This window comes from Lates calcarifer, unplaced genomic scaffold (assembly GCF_001640805.2).
Source record: "Lates calcarifer isolate ASB-BC8 unplaced genomic scaffold, TLL_Latcal_v3 _unitig_1829_quiver_1277, whole genome shotgun sequence".
Lineage (NCBI taxonomy): Eukaryota > Metazoa > Chordata > Actinopteri > Centropomidae > Lates > Lates calcarifer.
Window position 1 is genome coordinate 12,058 of NW_026115782.1, and position 21,438 is coordinate 33,495.

Below are 21,438 nucleotides of genomic sequence, written 5' to 3' on the forward strand. Positions count from 1 at the left end.
AGAGAGGATCAACACAGATTATGGCTGTAACCACACCATCAACAATGACAGAATCAGTTACATCACAAACATCAACAACGGTATCATTAACTGCAGTGCCAACCACAGCTACAAAACAAAGTGCAGGATCAACAACAATTCACAGCACAACACCAACACAAAGTGGATCATTGACTACGTCAGCACAAACTACATCATCTGTGGCAACGGCATTCACTACACAAACTGTATCCACAACTGCAACTATACAATCTATTCCACCCACAATAGAAACATCAATATCAACACAAAATACAACATCCATGGTTTCACCATCACAAAGACCAACACAAATCACAGTTGTAGCCACTCAATCAACAACTCCAGGACAAGCTACAACATCTGCAACAAGGCAATCAACACAAGAAATCTCCAGTACTCATGTTACTACACCAAATATTGCAACATCTCCACAAACTCCCATGTCCACAACAACAGCATCCACAGCAATGTCAACTCCATCCATGACAAATACAACAGAGACAACTACAATATCAGTACAATCAACACCATCTGCAGAAACAGGAGTAACAACAACAAGCTCTGTAGTACCAACAACAGATCAACAAAATGAAGCAACATCTGTCACAACACCATCACAAACAATTTCAACACAAACTACAACATCCATGGTTTCACCATCACAAAGACCAACACAAATCACAGTTGTAGCCACTCAATCAACAACTCCAGGACAAGCTACAACATCTGCAACAAGGCAATCAACACAAGAAATCTCCAGTACTCATGTTACTACACCAAATATTGCCACATCTCCACAAACTCCCATGTCCACAACAACAGCATCCACAGCAATGTCAACTCCATCCATGACAACTACAACAGAGACAACTACAATATCAGTACAATCAACACCATCTGCAGAAACAGGAGTAACAACAACAAGCTCTGTAGTACCAACAACAGATCAACAAAATGAAGCAACATCTGTCACAACACCATCACAAATCACTTCAACACAAACTACATCATCTGTAACAACACTGCCACAAACTATAGCTGATGAAACAACAGAGAGAGGATCAACACAGATTATGGCTGTAACCACACCATCAACAGTGACAGAATCAGTTACATCACAAACATCAACAACGGTATCATTAACTGCAGTGCCAACCACAGCTACAAAACAAAGTGCAGGATCAACAACAATTCACAGCACAACACCAACACAAAGTGGATCATTGACTACGTCAGCACAAACTACATCATCTGTGGCAACGGCATTCACTACACAAACTGTATCCACAACTGCAACTATACAATCTATTCCACCCACAATAGAAACATCAATATCAACACAAACTACAACATCCATGGTTTCACCATCACAAAGACCAACACAAATCACAGTTGTAGCCACTCAATCAACAACTCCAGGACAAGCTACAACATCTGCAACAAGGCAATCAACACAAGAAATCTCCAGTACTCATGTTACTACACCAAATATTGCAGCGTCTCCACAAACTCCCATGTCCACAACAACAGCATCCACAGCAATGTCAACTCCATCCATGACAACTACAACAGAGACAACTACAATAGCAGTACTATCAACACCATCTGCAGAAACAGGAGTAACAACAACAAGCTCTGTAGTACCAACAACAGATCAACAAAATGAAGCAACATCTGTCACAACACCATCACAATCCATTTCAACACAAACTACATCATCTGTAACAACAGTACCACAAACTACAGCTGATGAAACAACAGAGAGAGGATCAACACAGATTATGGCTGTAACCACACCATCAACAGTGACAGAATCAGTTACATCACAAACATCAACAACGGTATCATTAACTGCAGTGCCAACCACAGCTACAAAACAAAGTGCAGGATCAACAACAATTCACAGCACAACACCAACACAAAGTGGATCATTGACTACGTCAGCACAAACTACATCATCTGTGGCAACGGCATTCACTACACAAACTGTATCCACAACTGCAACTATACAATCTATTCCACCCACAATAGAAACATCAATATCAACACAAAATACAACATCCATGGTTTCACCATCACAAAGACCAACACAAATCACAGTTGTAGCCACTCAATCAACAACTCCAGGACAAGCTACAATATCTGCAACAGGGCAATCAACACAAGAAATCTCCAGTACTCATGTTACTACACCAAATATTGCAACATCTCCACAAACTCCCATGTCCACAACAACAGCATCCACAGCAATGTCAACTCCATCCATGACAACTACAACAGAGACAACTACAATAGCAGCACTATCAACACCATCTACAGAAACAGGAGTAACAACAACAAACTCTGTAGTACCAACAACAGATCAACAAAATGAAGCAATGTCTGTCACAACACCATCACAATCCATTTCAACACAAACTACATCATCTGTAACAACAGTACCACAAACTACAGCTGATGAAACAACAGAGAGAGGATCAACACAGATTATGGCTGTAACCACACCATCAACAGTGACAGAATCAATTACATCAACACAAAGTGGATTAGTGACTACATCAACACAAAATACAACATCCATGGTTTCACCATCACAAAGACCAACACAAATCACAGTTGGAACCACACAATCAACAACTCCAGGACAAGCTACAATAACTGCAACAGGGCAATCAACACAAGAAATCTCCAGTACTCATGTTACTACACCAAATATTGCCACATCTCCACAAACTCCCATGTCCACAACAACAGCATCCACAGCAATGTCAACTCCATCCATAACAACTACAACAGAGACAACTACAATATCAGTACAATCAACACCATCTACAGAAACAGGAGTAACAACAACAAGCTCTGTAGTACCAACAACAGATCAACAAAATGAAGTAACATCTGTCACAACACCATCACAAATCACTTCAACACAAACTACATCATCTGTAACAACACTGACACAAACTACAGCTGATGAAACAACAGAGAGAGGATCAACACAAATTACAGTTGTAACCACACCATCAACAATGACAGAATCAGTTACATCACAAACATCAACAACGGTATCATTAACTGCAGTGCCAACCACAGCTACAAAACAAAGTGCAGGATCAACAACAATTCACAGCACAACACCAACACAAAGTGGATCATTGACTACGTCAGCACAAACTACATCATCTGTGGCAACGGCATTCACTACACAAACTGTATCCACAACTGCAACTATACAATCTATTCCACCCACAATAGAAACATCAATATCAACACAAACTACAACATCCATGGTTTCACCATCACAAAGACCAACACAAATCACAGTTGTAGCCACTCAATCAACAACTCCAGGACAAGCTACAATATCTGCAACAGGGCAATCAACACAAGAAATCTCCAGTACTCATGTTACTACACCAAATATTGCAGCGTCTCCACAAACTCCCATGTCCACAACAACAGCATCCACAGCAATGTCAACTCCATCCATGACAACTACAACAGAGACAACTACAATAGCAGTACTATCAACACCATCTGCAGAAACAGGAGTAACAACAACAAGCTCTGTAGTACCAACAACAAATCAACAAAATGAAGCAATGTCTGTCACAACACCATCACAAACAATTTCAACACAAACTACAACATCCATGGTTTCACCATCACAAAGACCAACACAAATCACAGTTGGAACCACACAATCAACAACTCCAGGACAAGCTACAACATCTGCAACAAGGCAATCAACACAAGAAATCTCCAGTACTCATGTTACTACACCAAATATTGCAGCGTCTCCACAAACTCCCATGTCCACAACAACAGCATCCACAGCAATGTCAACTCCATCCATGACAACTACAACAGAGACAACTACAATATCAGTACAATCAACACCATCTACAGAAACAGGAGTAACAACAACAAACTCTGTAGTACCAACAACAGATCAACAAAATGAAGCAACATCTGTCACAACACCATCACAATCCATTTCAACACAAACTACATCATCTGTAACAACAGTACCACAAACTACAGCTGATGAAACAACAGAGAGAGGATCAACACAGATTATGGCTGTAACCACACCATCAACAGTGACAGAATCAGTTACATCACAAACATCAACAACGGTATCATTAACTGCAGTGCCAACCACAGCTACAAAACAAAGTGCAGGATCAACAACAATTCACAGCACAACACCAACACAAAGTGGATCATTGACTACGTCAGCACAAACTACATCATCTGTGGCAACGGCATTCACTACACAAACTGTATCCACAACTGCAACTATACAATCTATTCCACCCACAATAGAAACATCAATATCAACACAAACTACAACATCCATGGTTTCACCATCACAAAGACCAACACAAATCACAGTTGTAGCCACTCAATCAACAACTCCAGGACAAGCTACAATATCTGCAACAGGGCAATCAACACAAGAAATCTCCAGTACTCATGTTACTACACCAAATATTGCAGCGTCTCCACAAACTCCCATGTCCACAACAACAGCATCCACAGCAATGTCAACTCCATCCATGACAACTACAACAGAGACAACTACAATAGCAGTACAATCAACACCATCTGCAGAAACAGGAGTAACAACAACAAACTCTGTAGTACCAACAACAGATCAACAAAATGAAGCAATGTCTGTCACAACACCATCACAAACAATTTCAACACAAACTACAACATCCATGGTTTCACCATCACAAAGACCAACACAAATCACAGTTGTAACCACACAATCAACAATGATAGAATCAGTTACATCACAAACATCAACAACGGTATCATTAACTGCAGTGCCAACCACAGCTACAAAACAAAGTGCAGGATCAACAACAATTCACAGCACAACACCAACACAAAGTGGATCATTGACTACGTCAGCACAAACTACATCATCTGTGGCAACAACATTCACTACACAAACTGTATCTACACCTACGCCACCACAATCTAATCCACCCACATTAGAATCATCAATATCACATGCACCATCCATGGTTTCATCACTACAAACACCAGGACAAAGTACAGTTGTAACTACACAATCAGCCCCAAGTGCAGCATCTCCATCAGTAGAATCTGCCACATCAAAAACATCAGCAGCATTAAGAACACAACAACCCACAGCTTTAAATGAAAAAGCTGGTTCAACGCCAATTCACAGCACAATACCAACACACAGTGACTCAGTGACGACACCAGTGCAAACCCTGCCACCTGTGGCAACAGGGTTCACAACACAAAGTAAAGGATCTGTGGAGACGACAACACCAACACACTCTATTCTGCCTGGAATAACACAAATTACAATTCCAACATCGTTATCAGTATCTCCAGAACAAAGTACAGCATATGAAACAACACAATCAGTCAGTTCATCACCACCTTCATCAGAATCATTAACAACCCCCACAACTACAAAACAAACCGCTAGATCAACAACAGTTTACAGCTCTACACCAAGATACAGCAGATCAGTATCTGCAGAAACACAAGTGATATTTACCACACAAAATAGAGAATCTTCAGAAACAGTGTTCACAGCAGAAACAACAGCTAAGCTCATCTCACGTACAACAGAATCAACAACAGCAACACAAACTACATCATCCTTGGGAACACGATTACAAAAATCAACACAAACAACAGTTGTAACCACACAAATAACGACTCCAGGAGAAGCTATGGCATCTGTAGCAACAAAATCAATCAGGCCACCAACACTCAGCACAGCTTCGACAGTACAACCTACATATGCATCAAGAGGAATGCAAACTACCAGATCAATGGCAACTGAATCCACAGCCCTGAAACAAACCACAGCACTGATAGCAACAGATCAAGTCACATCACTGACCCACAATTTACCCTCTGCAGCGACAACATCAGACACAACCTCGCCTGCAACATATCTGGCAACATTATTTACAGATACCAAGCAATCGAGAACATCATCCCCAAACTCAGCTGCAGTCAGCACCCCTCCACAAAGTACAGCTTCTCCCATCACACCTAGTCAATCATTAAATACCCCTTCAGGAACTATAAATTCATCAGTTCTTCCCACTGCATTCACCAGACAGCCAACTGATATAACAACATTACAAACTGCACAATCAACAGGCATCACCTCTGGTTCACAACCACAAAGTGTCTCATCTGTCCCCAGCATAGCTCCACACAGCACTGCATCTTCAAACACTACACTTGTACTAGCCAACTCAGTAAGAGAAACAACACATTCTTCCCTTACATCACCTCAGACTCACAATACAATTGTGTATATGACTTCAGTGCCTGTACCAACAGATGTGACACCTACCCAAAGTACAGGAAATACTGTTCAAGGAAATGTGAACAACTCTTTAACAGCTACACCAAAAAACCTAACTGTCACTCCAGCACTGTCAACTGCTACCCCTGCAACAATGCCATCAAGCTCACCTGGACAGAGCACAGCAACAACAAATATTGCCACAGACTCAAGTTCTCTTCAGCCTTTATCATTTTCACCAGATGCATCTCACCTGAATCCTGCCCAAGTCAACACAACACAGCTGCAAGTTGATCCTACTACTTACCCCTTATCTGGGGGAAATACTGTTTTTTTCAAATACAGTGCCAAAATTGGTGCAGTGAGGCCCCTTGTCTTTGATCACCCAACTGTGATCCAGACTGCATTTCTGGTTTCAAATGCCTCCAGTGCAGATTCTCCAGATCAGAACAACACAAGTGAGGTAATTACAAGTGCTTACATGTAATAGTTAAACAGTTTGAGAAATATGCTTATTCCTTTTTCGAGAAGAATTACATGAGAAGATTAATACCACTCTCATGTCAATATGTATAAAGCTTCAGCCAGCAGCTGATTATAGGGAAAATAAAAGGAAACAGCTAATGTGGCTCTGTTAATAAAGTCTGCATAGATAATTGAAACAAAATATCTTGTTTGTTGGTCTGTTAAAATCTTGAGTAGTAGTAAATAATCTTTGGATTCGTAAACTTATACATACCTAAAGGTCATCATCACTTTACTTTAAGTCCACCTATTTTGCATTTTTAAGAAGTACATTCACATTTAATACACACAATAACATTTATAGTACAATATAATGTTGATTTAAACTGATTAAGGACATTTAAACATTTATTGATGTAAAGTATTTGTCAGACATTATAATACCTCCTTACCTACCTTGTTGTGTTTTTCTATATTGTCTGTTTTTTGTTTATATAGCAGCATCCACTTGGGGTGCCTGCAGAAGCAGTTATAGTTAATGAGGAATACATTAATAAACAGTGATATCGGCTTAGAATTACAGTATAGTGTGTTTTAAACCATTACTAACTCTTTACATAGTGCTTAGAAATACTAAATATGGGGTCTTTAAGTGTTACCTGCTGAGCTAAGCTAATCAGCTGCTGGCTGTAGTGTCATATTAGGGGGGCAGATATAAGGTTGGTAATTAATCTTCTCAACTAACTCTTGACAACAAAGTGGATATGTGTATTTCCCAAAAGGGCAAACTACCTCTTTAAAGTAAGTGAAGGCATGACACTTATACTGTATATTGGAATACATGGCTTCTAACTATATGCATAGAATTAAGCTTGATATTTTATTTGTGTCAGCTCTTGTCTGTAGTAAATAATACTTCTCTTTCAATTTCACAGATCCCCACATCACCACCAGTGTAAATTAGACACCAAAGACTTGAATATCCTTATTGTTTGTATGACTGATGATCAACCCTAAGTGAGGCTCTACACACCCTAATTCATTATATAAGAGGAATGTGAGTAAACAATGATGGACTACCCTCAAATTCTTTCAAACAAGGATGTCAATAAAATAAAATAAAATAAAATAAATGCTTGTGAAATTTACAAGTCACATGTTCCACCTATCGAGGCTGCTTAATCACAAAATAAGCAGATTTCCAGTATGTGTAATCACTGATACACCTGAGGTTTTTCACACTGGATGTTAGTTTTCTGAGTTCAGCTGTCCATCAATTATGTGCAACAGACTGTTAAGCAGTCTAAATGGTAGCTGTCAAGGAAACTGTGTACAACCACAAATAGATATATCACTCATGCCATGATGTCTGAAACAACAATTGAGGACGTAAGCTAGGTACTGAATGATGTCCATGGAGCTTCCTTCTACATGTTTGTGGTGGTTAGACCAGCTGTGCAACATTTCTTTCTGCGTATGTGAATGTTTATGTGTTTGTGCACCTTGTCCTTTTCAAAGATAACACTTAAACTCTATTTTTAAACATAATATCTGAAAAACAAACAAACAAAAACCTAATACATAAAAAATCTAATACATAGTTGAAACTGGAATAAAGTTTTTATTGTTTAAAATTTGTGTTTTTTCTTTGGGTTTGTTTTTGCTATGCTAAGCCTTGCCTCTGATTTCCATTGCCATTTAATCCCCAAGATCAATTAAGGTTTTCATTATTATTCAAGATGTTTTATCTAACAATGAAAATTAGGAGAATTAAAAAACATGGTCAATAGTTCTTATCTGACAACAGTGGGGGTATGCCTTTAGGTGTTACTTTAACAAATCTTGTATACAATTTGATCTGACTTGAGTTTTCTTCCATGTTGAGTTGTTTATTGACTTTGTCGTTCATCTGTTTTGTGATAGTTTATCTTCCTACATTATCTACCTGCACAATACATACTTATTTTTCCTTTCTGTTTATCCTGTTGTTTATTTTTTTAATCTGCTGATACCAATACATTTACTGTTTAGAGCTCTGTGATTAGTAACACCTTGAATAAACAATTACTTATGCCTATATGCTGTATTATGTTTTGTTACTACTTTTTTTTCCTCATTTCTTTATTTACTCCCTGTGGAGTTTGTATCCAGGTCACGTAGAGACATTATTACAGCATAGTATTAGACTGTATCACCTCTAATGGGAACTGGGAAATGCCAGTCACAGTGAAGGCTTCTTCATTAGGACAGGCAGACACCTGGATTTCTACCTCTCTGCATTTTTGGTCACACTGAGAGTCAGTGGATCAAATGAAAAAGGGCAAAGGGTAATTTATGTTTCCAAACAGCCTGTAGTCATCTGTTATCATCTAATTATACTCCCCCCAAAAAGCTACGTATAGCTGGTATCTGGTTATAACATACGTTATTAATGCCTTATTACTGAATTATGAGTACATGACATGCTGCCATATTTCTGGGTATGATTTTGATGTCCTGGGCCAGATCAGATGTTGACTTTGTGGGATCCTTTATTAAATTTTGTTGAAGCCATACAAAGTATGTGCATCTTTGTTGTAATCCCTACAGACTGAAAACAAAATCACTATCTGTAAATGTCAATCTAAAAACAGGGTGGGTCAATGCTAAATTTGGACTCTACACTGCAGCCAAAGCCATGATGTTTCCACCTTGCCATTGTGTTCTTTCGCTATGTTTTTGACATGACACATGACTGACTGAACTTTGAAAGAGGGAGACAACATAAAAATGTACAGGTGCACCAATATACCCTGGCCAAATGTGTATTTGTATGGAATAATAAGCTAATATATACTAACATAGTCAAATAAGTCTTTTTAAATAAATGTTTATTTGGGAACTTCTTTCAGTTCTTACAATGGCCGTGTGAATAAAATAAGTTCTGTAAGTGATAGAAGAGATAGTCTTTTCAACTAGAGGAAAGAATGTGTATTTAGTTGTGATAGCCTCTGTGGCTGAGCAAAGAAAGATGTGTAATTAATCAAAAATACTGGATTTTATGAGTATCATGTACCTTTACTTGTGTAAGTATTGCGATAATGACATCCAGTTAGTTCACTTGAGTGGAATGCATACTACAGCAGTGTTTAGGATTATCTAGTGACTGAACCATGAAATTAACAATGAATCTGTTGCTGCTTGGTCAGTTTTTTTCTTGGTTTCATCTTTCACTGATCTGTTGCAACATCTTTAAAAAAAAACCTATGACTCTCATGTCACGTCATGTTCCTTTTACTTTTCAGGAATATATATAAGACCTCAGCAAACAGGTGGCACCACACAAACGTGCACCTGAGTATAATTCCATGAGGTGCCTGTAAATAAATGCAAATCTAAAGAACATTAATTATACAACTTAAATCTTGCTTTGGGTGAGTACATTTTTCTGTCTAAAAGTCTAAATGCAGGTGTTTTTATTGAATGAATTACACTTTACTGTAATGTGTTTTTGGTGTATTATGTAGGCAATTATTTGTGCTGTATTGGATTATTGCAAGGTACTATTTTTGTTCCAGATCTTATTTTTATATCACCCATGTGTGTGTAGTATATTATTAAATCAAATACTGTTTTCTTCAAAATGTTTGAAAATCTAAGTAATTTAATCATTTAATCATGCAAGAAAATGTATTATATCAGTCTTGATACTGAACCACAGCTGCATTTTTTTAGATTTTCTTATGCCCTTCATTGGTATGTGATGACCCATCAGGAAAATTCACCTTGAATGTAAAGACTGACAAACTTGCATGATAGGAAATGTAATTTTGCTGACATTTATTTCCATTATTTGTATCCTACAATGCAAATCAAATATCAACTCACAGAAAAAAAAATCAGGTTTATTGGGTATAATTGTGGCTATGATACTACATTAAAACAAACGAACAAAAAACAAAACAAGAATGTACATGTTTATAGAATATTTATATCAAAGCATTTTAGTTGGTCTTTGTATTCCACTTTAAGCACCTTATATCTCTTTTTGCTCTATATGCTTGATAAAAATTAAGAGTATTTGCAAAACTCTAATGCAGTTCATATTGAATATTAATTATGAAATATAAAATGTCATGAAAACCAAAAGCTAAGAAAATCCATTGTGACATACTATGTGTACTAAGTGTTTTCTTTGTGAATGTCTTTTCTGCTATGACGCAGCATTATATTCAGTTGTGGTATTTACGAAAATTTACCTTGATATTCATCCAAAAATCATTCACCTTTTCGATTTCCAGCATAAATGAAAGTATTTTAAGAATTTTTTCCACTTTAGGCGCTGGTTCTGCTTGAGATTAAAATGTGTATTTAATAGGACAGAGATTCCATAAATGCTACATATGTACATGTATGTACATATATGTTACATGTATTTTAGACAGTCAATAAGTAAATTTCTGTATTAAATAATAACACAGATTAATTAAATTCTGTGGTTGGAAGGGCAGGTGCCCTCAGAAACAAAACTTAACTGCTTAATGCAGATTGTCGTGAATTCACATCATACCGTTTTCATACCACAGCTTGAAAGCAAAAACACAAATAATTAATTTTTTTATACAATTGTAAATACATTCAGGCATCAAGGGGTTAAAAAAAAAGTTGTACAAATGTTTTTTTTTTAAAATGGAAATAGCCTAGTTTTATTTAGAGAAAAACAATTATTAAACAATTATCACAAAAAAGATCACTAAGTATAGTAAGATATTTACTGTTTATTCTTCCTTATTGATTAAATCACTGTACTGTCAAATACTCCAGGTCAAAAAGCAGACACAATGGGTGCTGGACCAGTCTTATCAGGTCTGCTAATACTAATAGGTAAGTTAATGATTATTATAATGTTTAAAGTGTTTTGAAAAAGAATATTATAAACACATCAATACTGTTATACTATACCAGCCACGGCACAAACTCTGACAACTGTTGGATCAACAACAACTGGTGGGTCTACAACAACTGGAGGTTCCACAACTACTGGTGCATCAACAACAACTGGAGGTTCCACAACAACTGGTGCTTCAACTACAACCGGTGCATCAACGACAACTGGAGGTTCAACAACTGGTGCATCAACTACAACTGTTGCATCAACTACAACTGGTGCATCTACTACAACTGGTGCATCTACTACAACTAGTGGATCAACCACAACTGGAGCATCAACTACAACTGGAGGTTCAACAACAACTGGTGGATCCACAACAACTGGAGGTTCAACAACAACTGGTGGATCAACTACAACTGGAGGGTCAACAACAACTGCTGAATCCACAACAACTGGAGGTTCAACAACAACTGGTGGATCAACTACAACTGGAGGGTCAACAACAATTGGTGGATCAACAACAACTGGAGGTTCCACAACAACTGGAGTTTCAACAACAACTGGTGGCTCAACCACAACTGGTGGATCCACAACAACTGAAGGCTCAACAACTGGAGTTTCAACTACAACTGGTGCCTCAACAACAACTGGTGGTTCAACAACAACTGGTGCATCAACCACAACTGGTTCAACAACAACTGGAGTTTCAACAACAATTGGTGGATCAACGACAACTGGAGGTTCCACAACAACTGGAGTTTCAACAACAACTGGTGGCTCAATGACAACTGGTGGATCCACAACAACTGAAGGCTCAACAACTGGAGTTTCAACTACAACTGGTGCCTCAACAACAATTGGTGGATCAACGACAACTGGAGGTTCCACAACAACTGGAGTTTCAACAACAACTGGTGGATCAACTACAACTGCAGCATCAACCACAACTGGAGCATCAACTACAACTGGTGGATCCACAACAACTGAAGGCTCAACAACAACTGGTGCATCAACCACAACTGAAGGTTCAACAACAACTGGTGCATCAACTACAACTGGTTCAACAACAACTGGAGTTTCAACAACAACTGGTGGATCAACTACAACTGGAGGTTCCACAACAACTGGAGTTTCAACAACAACTGGTGGATCAACTACAACTGCAGCATCAACCACAACTGGAGCATCAACTACAACTGCAGTATCAACTACAACCGGAGTTTCAACAACAACTGGTGCATCAACTACAACTGGAGTTTCAACAACAACTGGTGGATCAACTACAACTGCAGCATCAACCACAACTGGAGCATCAACTACAACTGCAGTATCAACTACAACCGGAGTTTCAACAACAACTGGTGCATCAACTACAACTGGAGTTTCAACAACAACTGGTGGATCAACTACAACTGCAGCATCAACTACAACCGGAGTTTCAACAACAACTGGAGCATCAACTACAACTGGAGTTTCAACAACAACTGGTGGATCAACTACAACTGCAGCATCAACTACAACCGGAGTTTCAACAACTGGTGCATCAACGACAACTGGAGGCTCAACAACAACTGGTGCATCAACGACAACTGAAGGCTCAACAACAACAGGTGTATCAACTACAACTGGTGGATTAACAACAACTGGTGCATCCACAACAACTAGAGATTCAACAACAGGAGGCTCAACAACAACTGGTGGATCAACAACACCAGGAAGCTCAACAACAACTGGTGCATCAACTACAACTGGAGGTTCAACCACAACTGGTGGTTCTACAACAACTGGTGGATCCACAACAACTGGTGCATCAACTACAACTGGAGCTTCAACAACAACGGGTGAATCCACAACAACTGCAAGTTCAACAACTGGTGGATCAACAACAACTGGAAGCTCAACAACAACTGGTGGATCCACAACAACTGGTGGCTCAACAACAACTGGTACATCAACTACAAACGGAGGTTCAACAACAACTGGTGGTTCTACAACAACTGGTGCATCCACAACAACTGGTGCATCAACTACAACTGGAGCTTCAACAACAATGGGTGGATCCACAACAACTGCAAGTTCAACAACTGGTGGATCAACAACAACTGGTGGATCAACAACAACTGGAGGCTCAACAACAACTGGAGCATCAACTACAACTGGTGGATCCACAACAACTGGTGCCTCAGCAACAACTGGTGGTTCAACAACAACTGGGGCATCAACTACAACTGGAGGTTCAACAACAACTGGTGGATCCACAACAACTGGTGGATCAACAACTGGAGGCTCAACAACAACTGGAGCATCAACTACAACTGGAGGTTCAACAACAACAGCAGCAGCAGCATCAACAACAACTGGTGGTTCTACAACAACTGGAGCATCAACGACAACTGGAGGTTCAACAACAACTGGTGCATCAACCACAACTGGAGCTTCAACAACGGGTGGATCCACAATAACTGAAAGTTCAACAACTGGTGGTTCAACAACAACTGGGGCATCAACTACAACTGGAGGTTCAACAACCGGTGGATCCACAACAACTGGTGGATCAACAACAACTGGAGGCTCAACAACAACTGGAGCATCAACTACAACTGGAGGTTCAACAACAACTGGGGGATCAACAACAACTGGTGGCTCAACAACAACTGGAGCATCAACTACAACTGGAGTTTCGACAACAACTGGTGGCTTAACAACAACTGGAGCATCAACTACAACTGGAGTTTCGACAACAACTGGAGGTTCAACAACAACTGGTGGATCCACAACAACTGATGCATCAACTACAACTGGTGCTTCAACTACAACCGGTGGATCAACTACAACTGGAGGGTCAACAACAACTGGGGGATCAACAACAACTGGTGGCTCAACAACAACTGGAGCATCAACTACAACTGGAGTTTCGACAACAACTGGTGGCTCAACAACTGGAGCATCAACTACAACTGGAGTTTCGACAACAACTGGTGGCTCAACAACAACTGGTGGCTCAACAACAACTGGAGCATCAACTACAACTGGAGCTTCAACAACGGGTGGATCCACAATAACTGAAAGTTCAACAACTGGTGGTTCAACAACAACTGGGGCATCAACTACAACTGGAGGTTCAACAACAACTGGTGGATCCACAACAACTGGTGGATCAACAACTGGAGGATCCACAACAATTGGAGGTTCAACAACAACTGGAGGTTCCACAACTACTGGTGCATCAACTACAGTTGGTGCATCAACTACAACTGGAGGGTCAACAACAACTGGTGCATCAACTACAGCTGGAGGTTCAACAACAACATCAGCAGCAACAGCAACAACAACAACCACAACTACTACTACTACTACTACTACTACTACTACTACCACTACTACAACTGCAGCTCCCCAACCAGTTGTAACTCTTGCAGCAACTTTGAATGAACCATTTGTACCTGAGCTCACTAATCGAGAGAGCATTCAATTTAAGACTCTTGAAGCCCAAGTTGTTGTAGTGGTGAGTACAGTGTTGAAATGGGGGCATTACTCATTATCTTTCTAAAGTTCATTTTAGTAGTTTGTAGTTGTTGTTTAATTGTTTTCGGAGATTCCTGTATTGTTAATTTGTTAATGTTTTTTTTCTGATTGCTTCCTCCCCACAGTATGATATCATCTACAGGGCAGCATTTGGCATTCGATTCATCCGCAGTCGTGTCATAGCATTTAGGTAACATTTTCATTTTTGAGAGTCTGACTTACTTTGATTTACTTTCTGGGTTGAAGCCATCAACATTGGAGGTTTAAATATTAATAATGTCAAAAATAATGCAAACTTATCAATGTCAATGTAATTTTGTTAAGATAGTTGTTTGTTAAGAAGTTGTTGTTTTTTTTCAATGCAGACCAGCTACAGCCAGAGCACGAGCTACTGTGAATACTGAAGCAGAGGTGGCTGTTGAGTTCAACAACACTGTGTCACCTCAAGAAATCCCAACTGCTGATGTTGTTGCAAAAACATTAGTAGAAGCTGTGTCTAACCCCAACAACACCTTCAACCTCACTGTTCAAGCTGACTCCATCCAAGTAATTCGTAAGTAAACAGAAGTTCTACGTTTGACTCCAAAAGGTATCAGAGCTTCTTTGGTATTATTTCTGATGAACCATACAATAAACAATTCTGTTGTCTCCATTAACAATACAAAATTATTTCTTAGTATGGACTATCCAAAGATGATTGGTCATATACTCCAAAATTTCATCTGATAATAACAATCCCAGTTTTATGTCTTACTACAATTGATTACGACAAAAACAATGTGGGATGGGATTTGTTTTTCACTCCCTATTCAATTACTGACCTTGATGTCTGGATTATGAGTGATTCCCTACATGAGCCAGTCTGGCTATTATAATGTACTTTTTCCCAATTTTCTCCATATTGTACCGTATTTGTTTTTTTTACAGAAAGAAATATCACATCAAATTCAACAACACAAGCGCCTGCTTTGAATACTACAGCTACAAGTGCTGCAAATACAACTACAGCTACAACTACAGCTGCAACTACAACTACAACTAAAACTACAACTACAACTACAACTACAACAGCTGCACCTACGACTACAACAATTGCTACAACTTCTGAGGCAATCACAACAAAGCAGATAACTTTCAGATCTGTTGGAGAGACATTTACAATAGACTTGCAGAATTCATCATCTGCAGCGTTTGTAAATCGAGCCTCCCTAATTACATCAACGGTAAGTCCCTCTCTCTTGAAACCTAGCAAAATGTGTGTTGTGGAATTGAACTGTATACAGTGAATTTTAGAAAATCCTCCAAACTTACTTTCAATCCTATACTGTTGTTTTACAGTCTAAAGTCTAGTCTCACATGTTTAATTTAACATTAAAGTATATGATCTTCATGATTTAATACTACTTCATGATTTAATTTAATACTTCATGAATAGATACCTGATTTTTTTTCACAATGGGTGGAACCCCTTTTTTGAGATGGCAGTTTATTTTTGGTGGTGAGTTTTCAAAGAAAAAACAATGTAAATCACATTGCCATGTACAGTAAATAAGATACTGCTGGTCATTGAATAAACTGGACATTGGATGAACAGAAGTAGAACAGTGTTATTACATGGTGCAAATGTAATGTCAAAAGAAACAGAAGCCAAAAAAACTATGTACTAACAAGTTATTTTATTTTATTTCTGCAGCTTGAACCTTTCTACAAACAAGCATTTCCTTCATTCCGCTTCTTGAATGTGATTTCATTCAGGTAATTTGGTGTTATTGTGTTAATGGTATCTTAAAAAAACTGGTCATGAATTCATGCAGATAAATAAAATAACACTTGTTGGTCATTTCTTTGCAGTAATGGATCAATCATCAACAATATGAATGCTGGCTTTGCATCTACATCTGTTCCTAATAACACTGAGATTGCAAATGTATTGATGAATGCAGCTTCAAATATCACAGCCTTCAACATTGAAACCACCTCCATCTCTGTGAATGGCACACGTAAGCAATATTGACTACCTCTTTAAAAATTTACAATATTACGGAACTGTTTGTTAAAGCAAAATCTTGTTTCCTTTTCCCAACATTTACAGAAGTGTCAAGTGGAACAAGCCACAAGATCAGCCTCATCACTGCATCCTGCCTGGTGCTGATTTCATGGCTGCTGTCAAATCAGCAATAGTGTCAGTGCTAACGTCCAGAATAAACTCCATCAGAAAAATGACTACTGTCACTGGTATGAAAAAGGACATTGTTCTCATCAAAAGTCCAAGACTTCTCAGGATCACAAATGTTATTTGCGTACAAATGCAATATGAACATATTGTGCTATAATGATATCATTTGGAACCACTATCCTTTAAAGTGAACATAAAGATAAGTCCTTTGAAATGGATATTACCCAAAATTATTAATATTTGATTATGTTTTCTCCATATAGCAAATGTCCAGTGAATAAAGAAAGAATTTTATTCAAGAAAAACATTAAGCCAATATTATGCTCTTACCCTCAGGCCGTAAGATTTATGTTCAATATCATGGCATTTATGAAATATATAATATATTACAGATATACAGACAGATATTATATATTCTGAACTATGTCCTGTATGATTATCCAGTCAATTTTCTTATTTATACTGTATATGGTACTGTATTTATGTTATCATACATATGTGTATTCTGTGAACTTAACTCTATTTTTGTCAAACTTTAGTAAAAACTACTCAGTCTTCAAGATGATCAGGATACAAAAATTAAGAAAAAATGTCTTAACCATTGAAAGTGGATATAAAAACATGTATTACTGTATAACGAACATGTTTCCATTAAAACCTGCAGATACAGTTAGTCAGAACCTGGCTCATTATTTCTTAAAACTTACTTTTACAACAACAACAACAGGATGAGTGATTCAGATTTGTCCAGAAAGAAATACAAAGTACAATTTCTCAGCAGCCCTGTGTCATGAAGAACAGGTTCCATTGGGACTACTTTCTACCAAAAGACATGCAGTCCCAGCGACTACAGGTACATACGTAATTCATTTAAATAAATTAAACCCTTTAATTAGTGCAGCACTGGTAATGACACTTGATGTCACTGTAGTATTCTATATCTAACTCAGGTGTAACATCACAATCAATGTTCAGATTTTGTTTGTTTTATGATTCACCATTATGATAAAAATAATGTAGCCTATCTAAATTAACTCTAGTTCTGATTCTAACCTGTACCATGAACAAAAGATTTAAGGAGAGCAGAATTTGTTGTCTCTAATTATTACTGTCTATGCCATTTCCATTAAGTCACATTTGAAAATCATTGCGTGTAGGGTAGTTAGCTACATTTTGAAAAGATCCAGTACATTTACACAATTTAAAATAATCAATATACAAACAACAGTATTTTACTTGGCTATGGAACAAGGTGTGAAAAATAAGTAATGTAATAATAATAATGCTAGGATAACAAATTCTGCTGCAACACTGACAGCTGTTGGGACAAGACCACCACCTGCCACAATGACAGCTACTGGGAAAACACCACCTCCTGGGACAATGAAAACTGTTGGGACAATAACAACCGCTGGGAAAACAATACCACCTACCACAATGACAGTTGCTGCGACAACACTTCCTGGGACAACCGCAACCACAGCCACAACAAGAAGAACAGCTGCACACAAGCACTGTAGCACTCACAATAAGGCAGGTGACTTTCCGATCTGTTCTAGACACATTTACAAGTGATTTGCTGAATTCATCATCTGTAGCTTTTTGAAATCAATCTACAACAATAAAGTCAGTAGTAAGTCTCACCCTTAGTATAAACAAACATTTATTGTATTCTGTTATTAGAGACCACCACTGGTTGCTGTTGAATAATGTCAAAAGCAAGTTAGTGGCCCTCATTAACATACTAACATCTTAGAACTGATACCTATTACAACCACAAACTCATCATCCAAATGGTTTGACTGACCAATGTTGACAGGTAAGAGTGACACAGATCAATGATTTCTGGATCCAATTGCACACACACACAAACGCAGGCTGACAAGAATATTGGGGAATAGTCGCTGTTAAACAATACTATCTGATGAATAAGGATACTCTTTATTTTGTCATATTGGCATATTGTTTGCATGGACACTAAGGGTTTGAAAAAGGCAATAGCCTGGATAATTAAAGGTAATTCCTTTTCATCACATATGGAAACATTAACAGAGAGCAAGTGCCACAGTTGGATGGACTACCTTTCTTTCCACTATAAAGTCTTTTCAAATGCACATTGATATGTCTGCCAGCCCTTTTTAATGACCCCCTATTGACCCTGATTCAACCTAAAAGCCCAGTTCACCCTGCCTGCATGGGCTCAGAGTGGCCCCAGACCAGGCTTGCAAGATAATTACAGTGTGTGTAGTGCTCCACAATACTGCCAACATAAGGATGGAGAGGGCCCTCCCGTGAGCCAGTATTTAGCCCCCTCCTGATGTGGTGGGCCATCATACAGCAATTTTTGCCTAAGACACACAAAGAACTGGCATTTTTTTATTTCATAAGTTTTCATACGTCTTCTTCTCCCGTTTCTCAATGAAAAGAAAATACATTTTGGTTGAATGGCTTCCCATGCCTGTGAATAAAATATACTACTGAATTACTTTGTTTTTATATTGCAGTCTCTCCACCTCAAGTTTTGTGTCCTCTTATAGAGAGACTAAACATTGTCTGTTCCAACCTGAAACAAATAACACAAAACAGTTGCAAATTGACTACTCTTTTTAAATTAAAGTTAATTAATCACCAAATTAACATTGTAGCAATGGGAAAAAGTGATTCATTTTTGGATAAAGAGCACTTTTGGCATTTGTTAGTCCCATGTGCAGACCACCACCATTAGCAATAATTTAGAGATTTCAGACTCAATTACAGTGTCCACACTCTCACCATCTGTGTTAAGATGGGTAAACTGAAAACAGCATAAAATTGGTAAAAAGGACTAAGGTGTACCTCAAAAACTCTCTGAGCATACAGACATTATCTCATCATCCAGGGCCTCCACCTGAGAAAACAAGACAATAAGACATAACATGTAAATCATCTATTCCACCTCAGCAACCACAGATGACATACCAGTGTATATGACAGGTTGCTTTCACTGTTAAGTCTGTATCGGACAGTGGATAAGTTGGTGGTGGCAGCGACACCAGTGTAGTAGTAAATACATGTTACTTATTCCCTCTGTTATTACCACTTCCACTGAAGTCACTGGGGGGGACACCTCTTTCCACTCCTTCCATTAAGGGGCAGCCTTCATTGTTGCGAGGGCCAGCTCTCACAAGTGGTGTACTCCTGTGTAGGAGGGCCCCCTCCTGTCTTCTTCCTGTCATTTTTCCTGCTGGCTACGAGAAATGTCAAAGCCATTGCACTGTGCTTTTTTACTGACATCTTACAACAGAGACTGATTGAAGCACTAAAGCCCTGTGCAGGTTGTACTTAAACAATATGAAAGTAAGTCTACTTACCACTTTGAATTATGTTTTATATTTTTGATTTGCTATCAAATCTGTTTGACTGTGGTTACTGTTAAAAGATTTGGGCTAAAATTCTCATACACACCATATGAATACAATTAAGCAATACTTACTTAATTCAGTATCAATACACAAATATAATTATAGTTGATATGTGGAACAGGTGTAAGTGAGGAGGGAAGCTCAGGTGATTAAAGATGTGGAACAAGATGCATCAACAGGCAGGTAAACAGGAACCCGGGAGGAAAGACTGAGGACATCAAGTGGGTGGATAAAGAATGGCAGGTCTGGGGAAAAAAGCTAGAGGAGCAAAAAGTGTTTTTTTAATTGGTGCAAATAACCTGTTGTTTTTGTACTTTGTAGAACTGGACTGTATAGTACAACATATGTTCTGATTACACAAATTACTTTTTAAATTCTTATTTTGCTGTATTTCTGTGGAATGATTTACTGGTACACTGTTGGAAATACCTTCATAATTTGTAGAGGTGGAATGTGGCAGCAGAAAATTTCTACTGCAAAAAAAAGAAGAAGGTACACAAAACTGACAGGTAACCACCACACCTTTAATTTGAAAAATGTCTTGTCTCTGACTCATGTCATTTGCTTGTCAGATATAAGGGCTTAATAGACGAGGACTGTCACAAAATGTAAAAGGTTTGCAATGTCGCAGGTGTGACATTGATTAAATATATATATATATATA

General features: G+C 38.3%; 3 protein-coding genes across 12 annotated transcripts; all 3 read left to right on the top strand.

Annotated features, from left to right (window-relative positions):
- Positions 1 to 670: 670 nt before the first annotated feature.
- LOC127139601 (uncharacterized) lies at positions 671 to 2,911 on the top strand. The gene is made up of 2 exons (XM_051067621.1): positions 671 to 2,689; positions 2,776 to 2,911. The coding sequence occupies exons 1-2, from the start codon at positions 828 to 830 to the stop codon at positions 2,909 to 2,911; spliced, it is 1,998 nt and encodes a 665-aa protein (XP_050923578.1). The 5' UTR covers positions 671 to 827.
- Positions 2,912 to 2,977: 66 nt separating this feature from the next.
- LOC127139600 (mucin-5AC-like) lies at positions 2,978 to 5,561 on the top strand. Its single transcript, XM_051067620.1, is given in 2 exon segments — positions 2,978 to 5,323; positions 5,326 to 5,561. Coding segments are annotated over 2 exon segments (1,743 nt in total). The 5' UTR covers positions 2,978 to 3,674; the 3' UTR covers positions 5,420 to 5,561.
- A 4,560-nt stretch (positions 5,562 to 10,121) lies between these two features.
- On the top strand, positions 10,122 to 18,042 carry LOC108890927 (serine-rich adhesin for platelets). Of its 10 annotated transcripts, none has more exons than XM_051067611.1 (10): positions 10,122 to 10,215; positions 11,606 to 11,665; positions 11,747 to 14,191; positions 14,243 to 15,177; positions 15,323 to 15,387; positions 15,563 to 15,750; positions 16,125 to 16,420; positions 16,891 to 16,952; positions 17,049 to 17,197; positions 17,290 to 18,042. In XM_051067611.1, exons 2-10 carry the CDS (start codon positions 11,623 to 11,625, stop codon positions 17,376 to 17,378), a joined length of 4,272 nt encoding a protein of 1,423 aa, XP_050923568.1. In that variant the 5' UTR covers positions 10,122 to 10,215; positions 11,606 to 11,622; the 3' UTR covers positions 17,379 to 18,042. The 10 variants fall into 10 exon arrangements, with proteins under 10 accessions (XP_050923568.1, XP_050923569.1, XP_050923570.1 ...); XM_051067612.1 differs by having other exon boundaries at positions 14,279 to 15,177; XM_051067613.1 differs by having other exon boundaries at positions 14,513 to 15,177.
- The last annotated feature ends 3,396 nt before the right edge of the window (positions 18,043 to 21,438 follow it).

Bases quoted from the DNA above. Each gene is read 5' to 3' on its own strand.
- LOC127139601 (XM_051067621.1), top strand. From the start codon at position 828: ATGTCCACAACAACAGCATCCACAGCAATGTCAACTCCATCCATGACA. The intron at 2,690-2,775 runs GCAATCAACACA...CCACAACAACAG, and splicing joins GCTACAATAACTGCAACAGG to CATCCACAGCAATGTCAACT.
- LOC108890927 (XM_051067610.1), top strand. From the start codon at position 11,623: ATGGGTGCTGGACCAGTCTTATCAGGTCTGCTAATACTAATAG. The intron at 16,953-17,048 runs GTAATTTGGTGT...ATTTCTTTGCAG, and splicing joins TTGAATGTGATTTCATTCAG to TAATGGATCAATCATCAACA. The intron at 17,198-17,289 runs GTAAGCAATATT...CAACATTTACAG, and splicing joins CATCTCTGTGAATGGCACAC to AAGTGTCAAGTGGAACAAGC.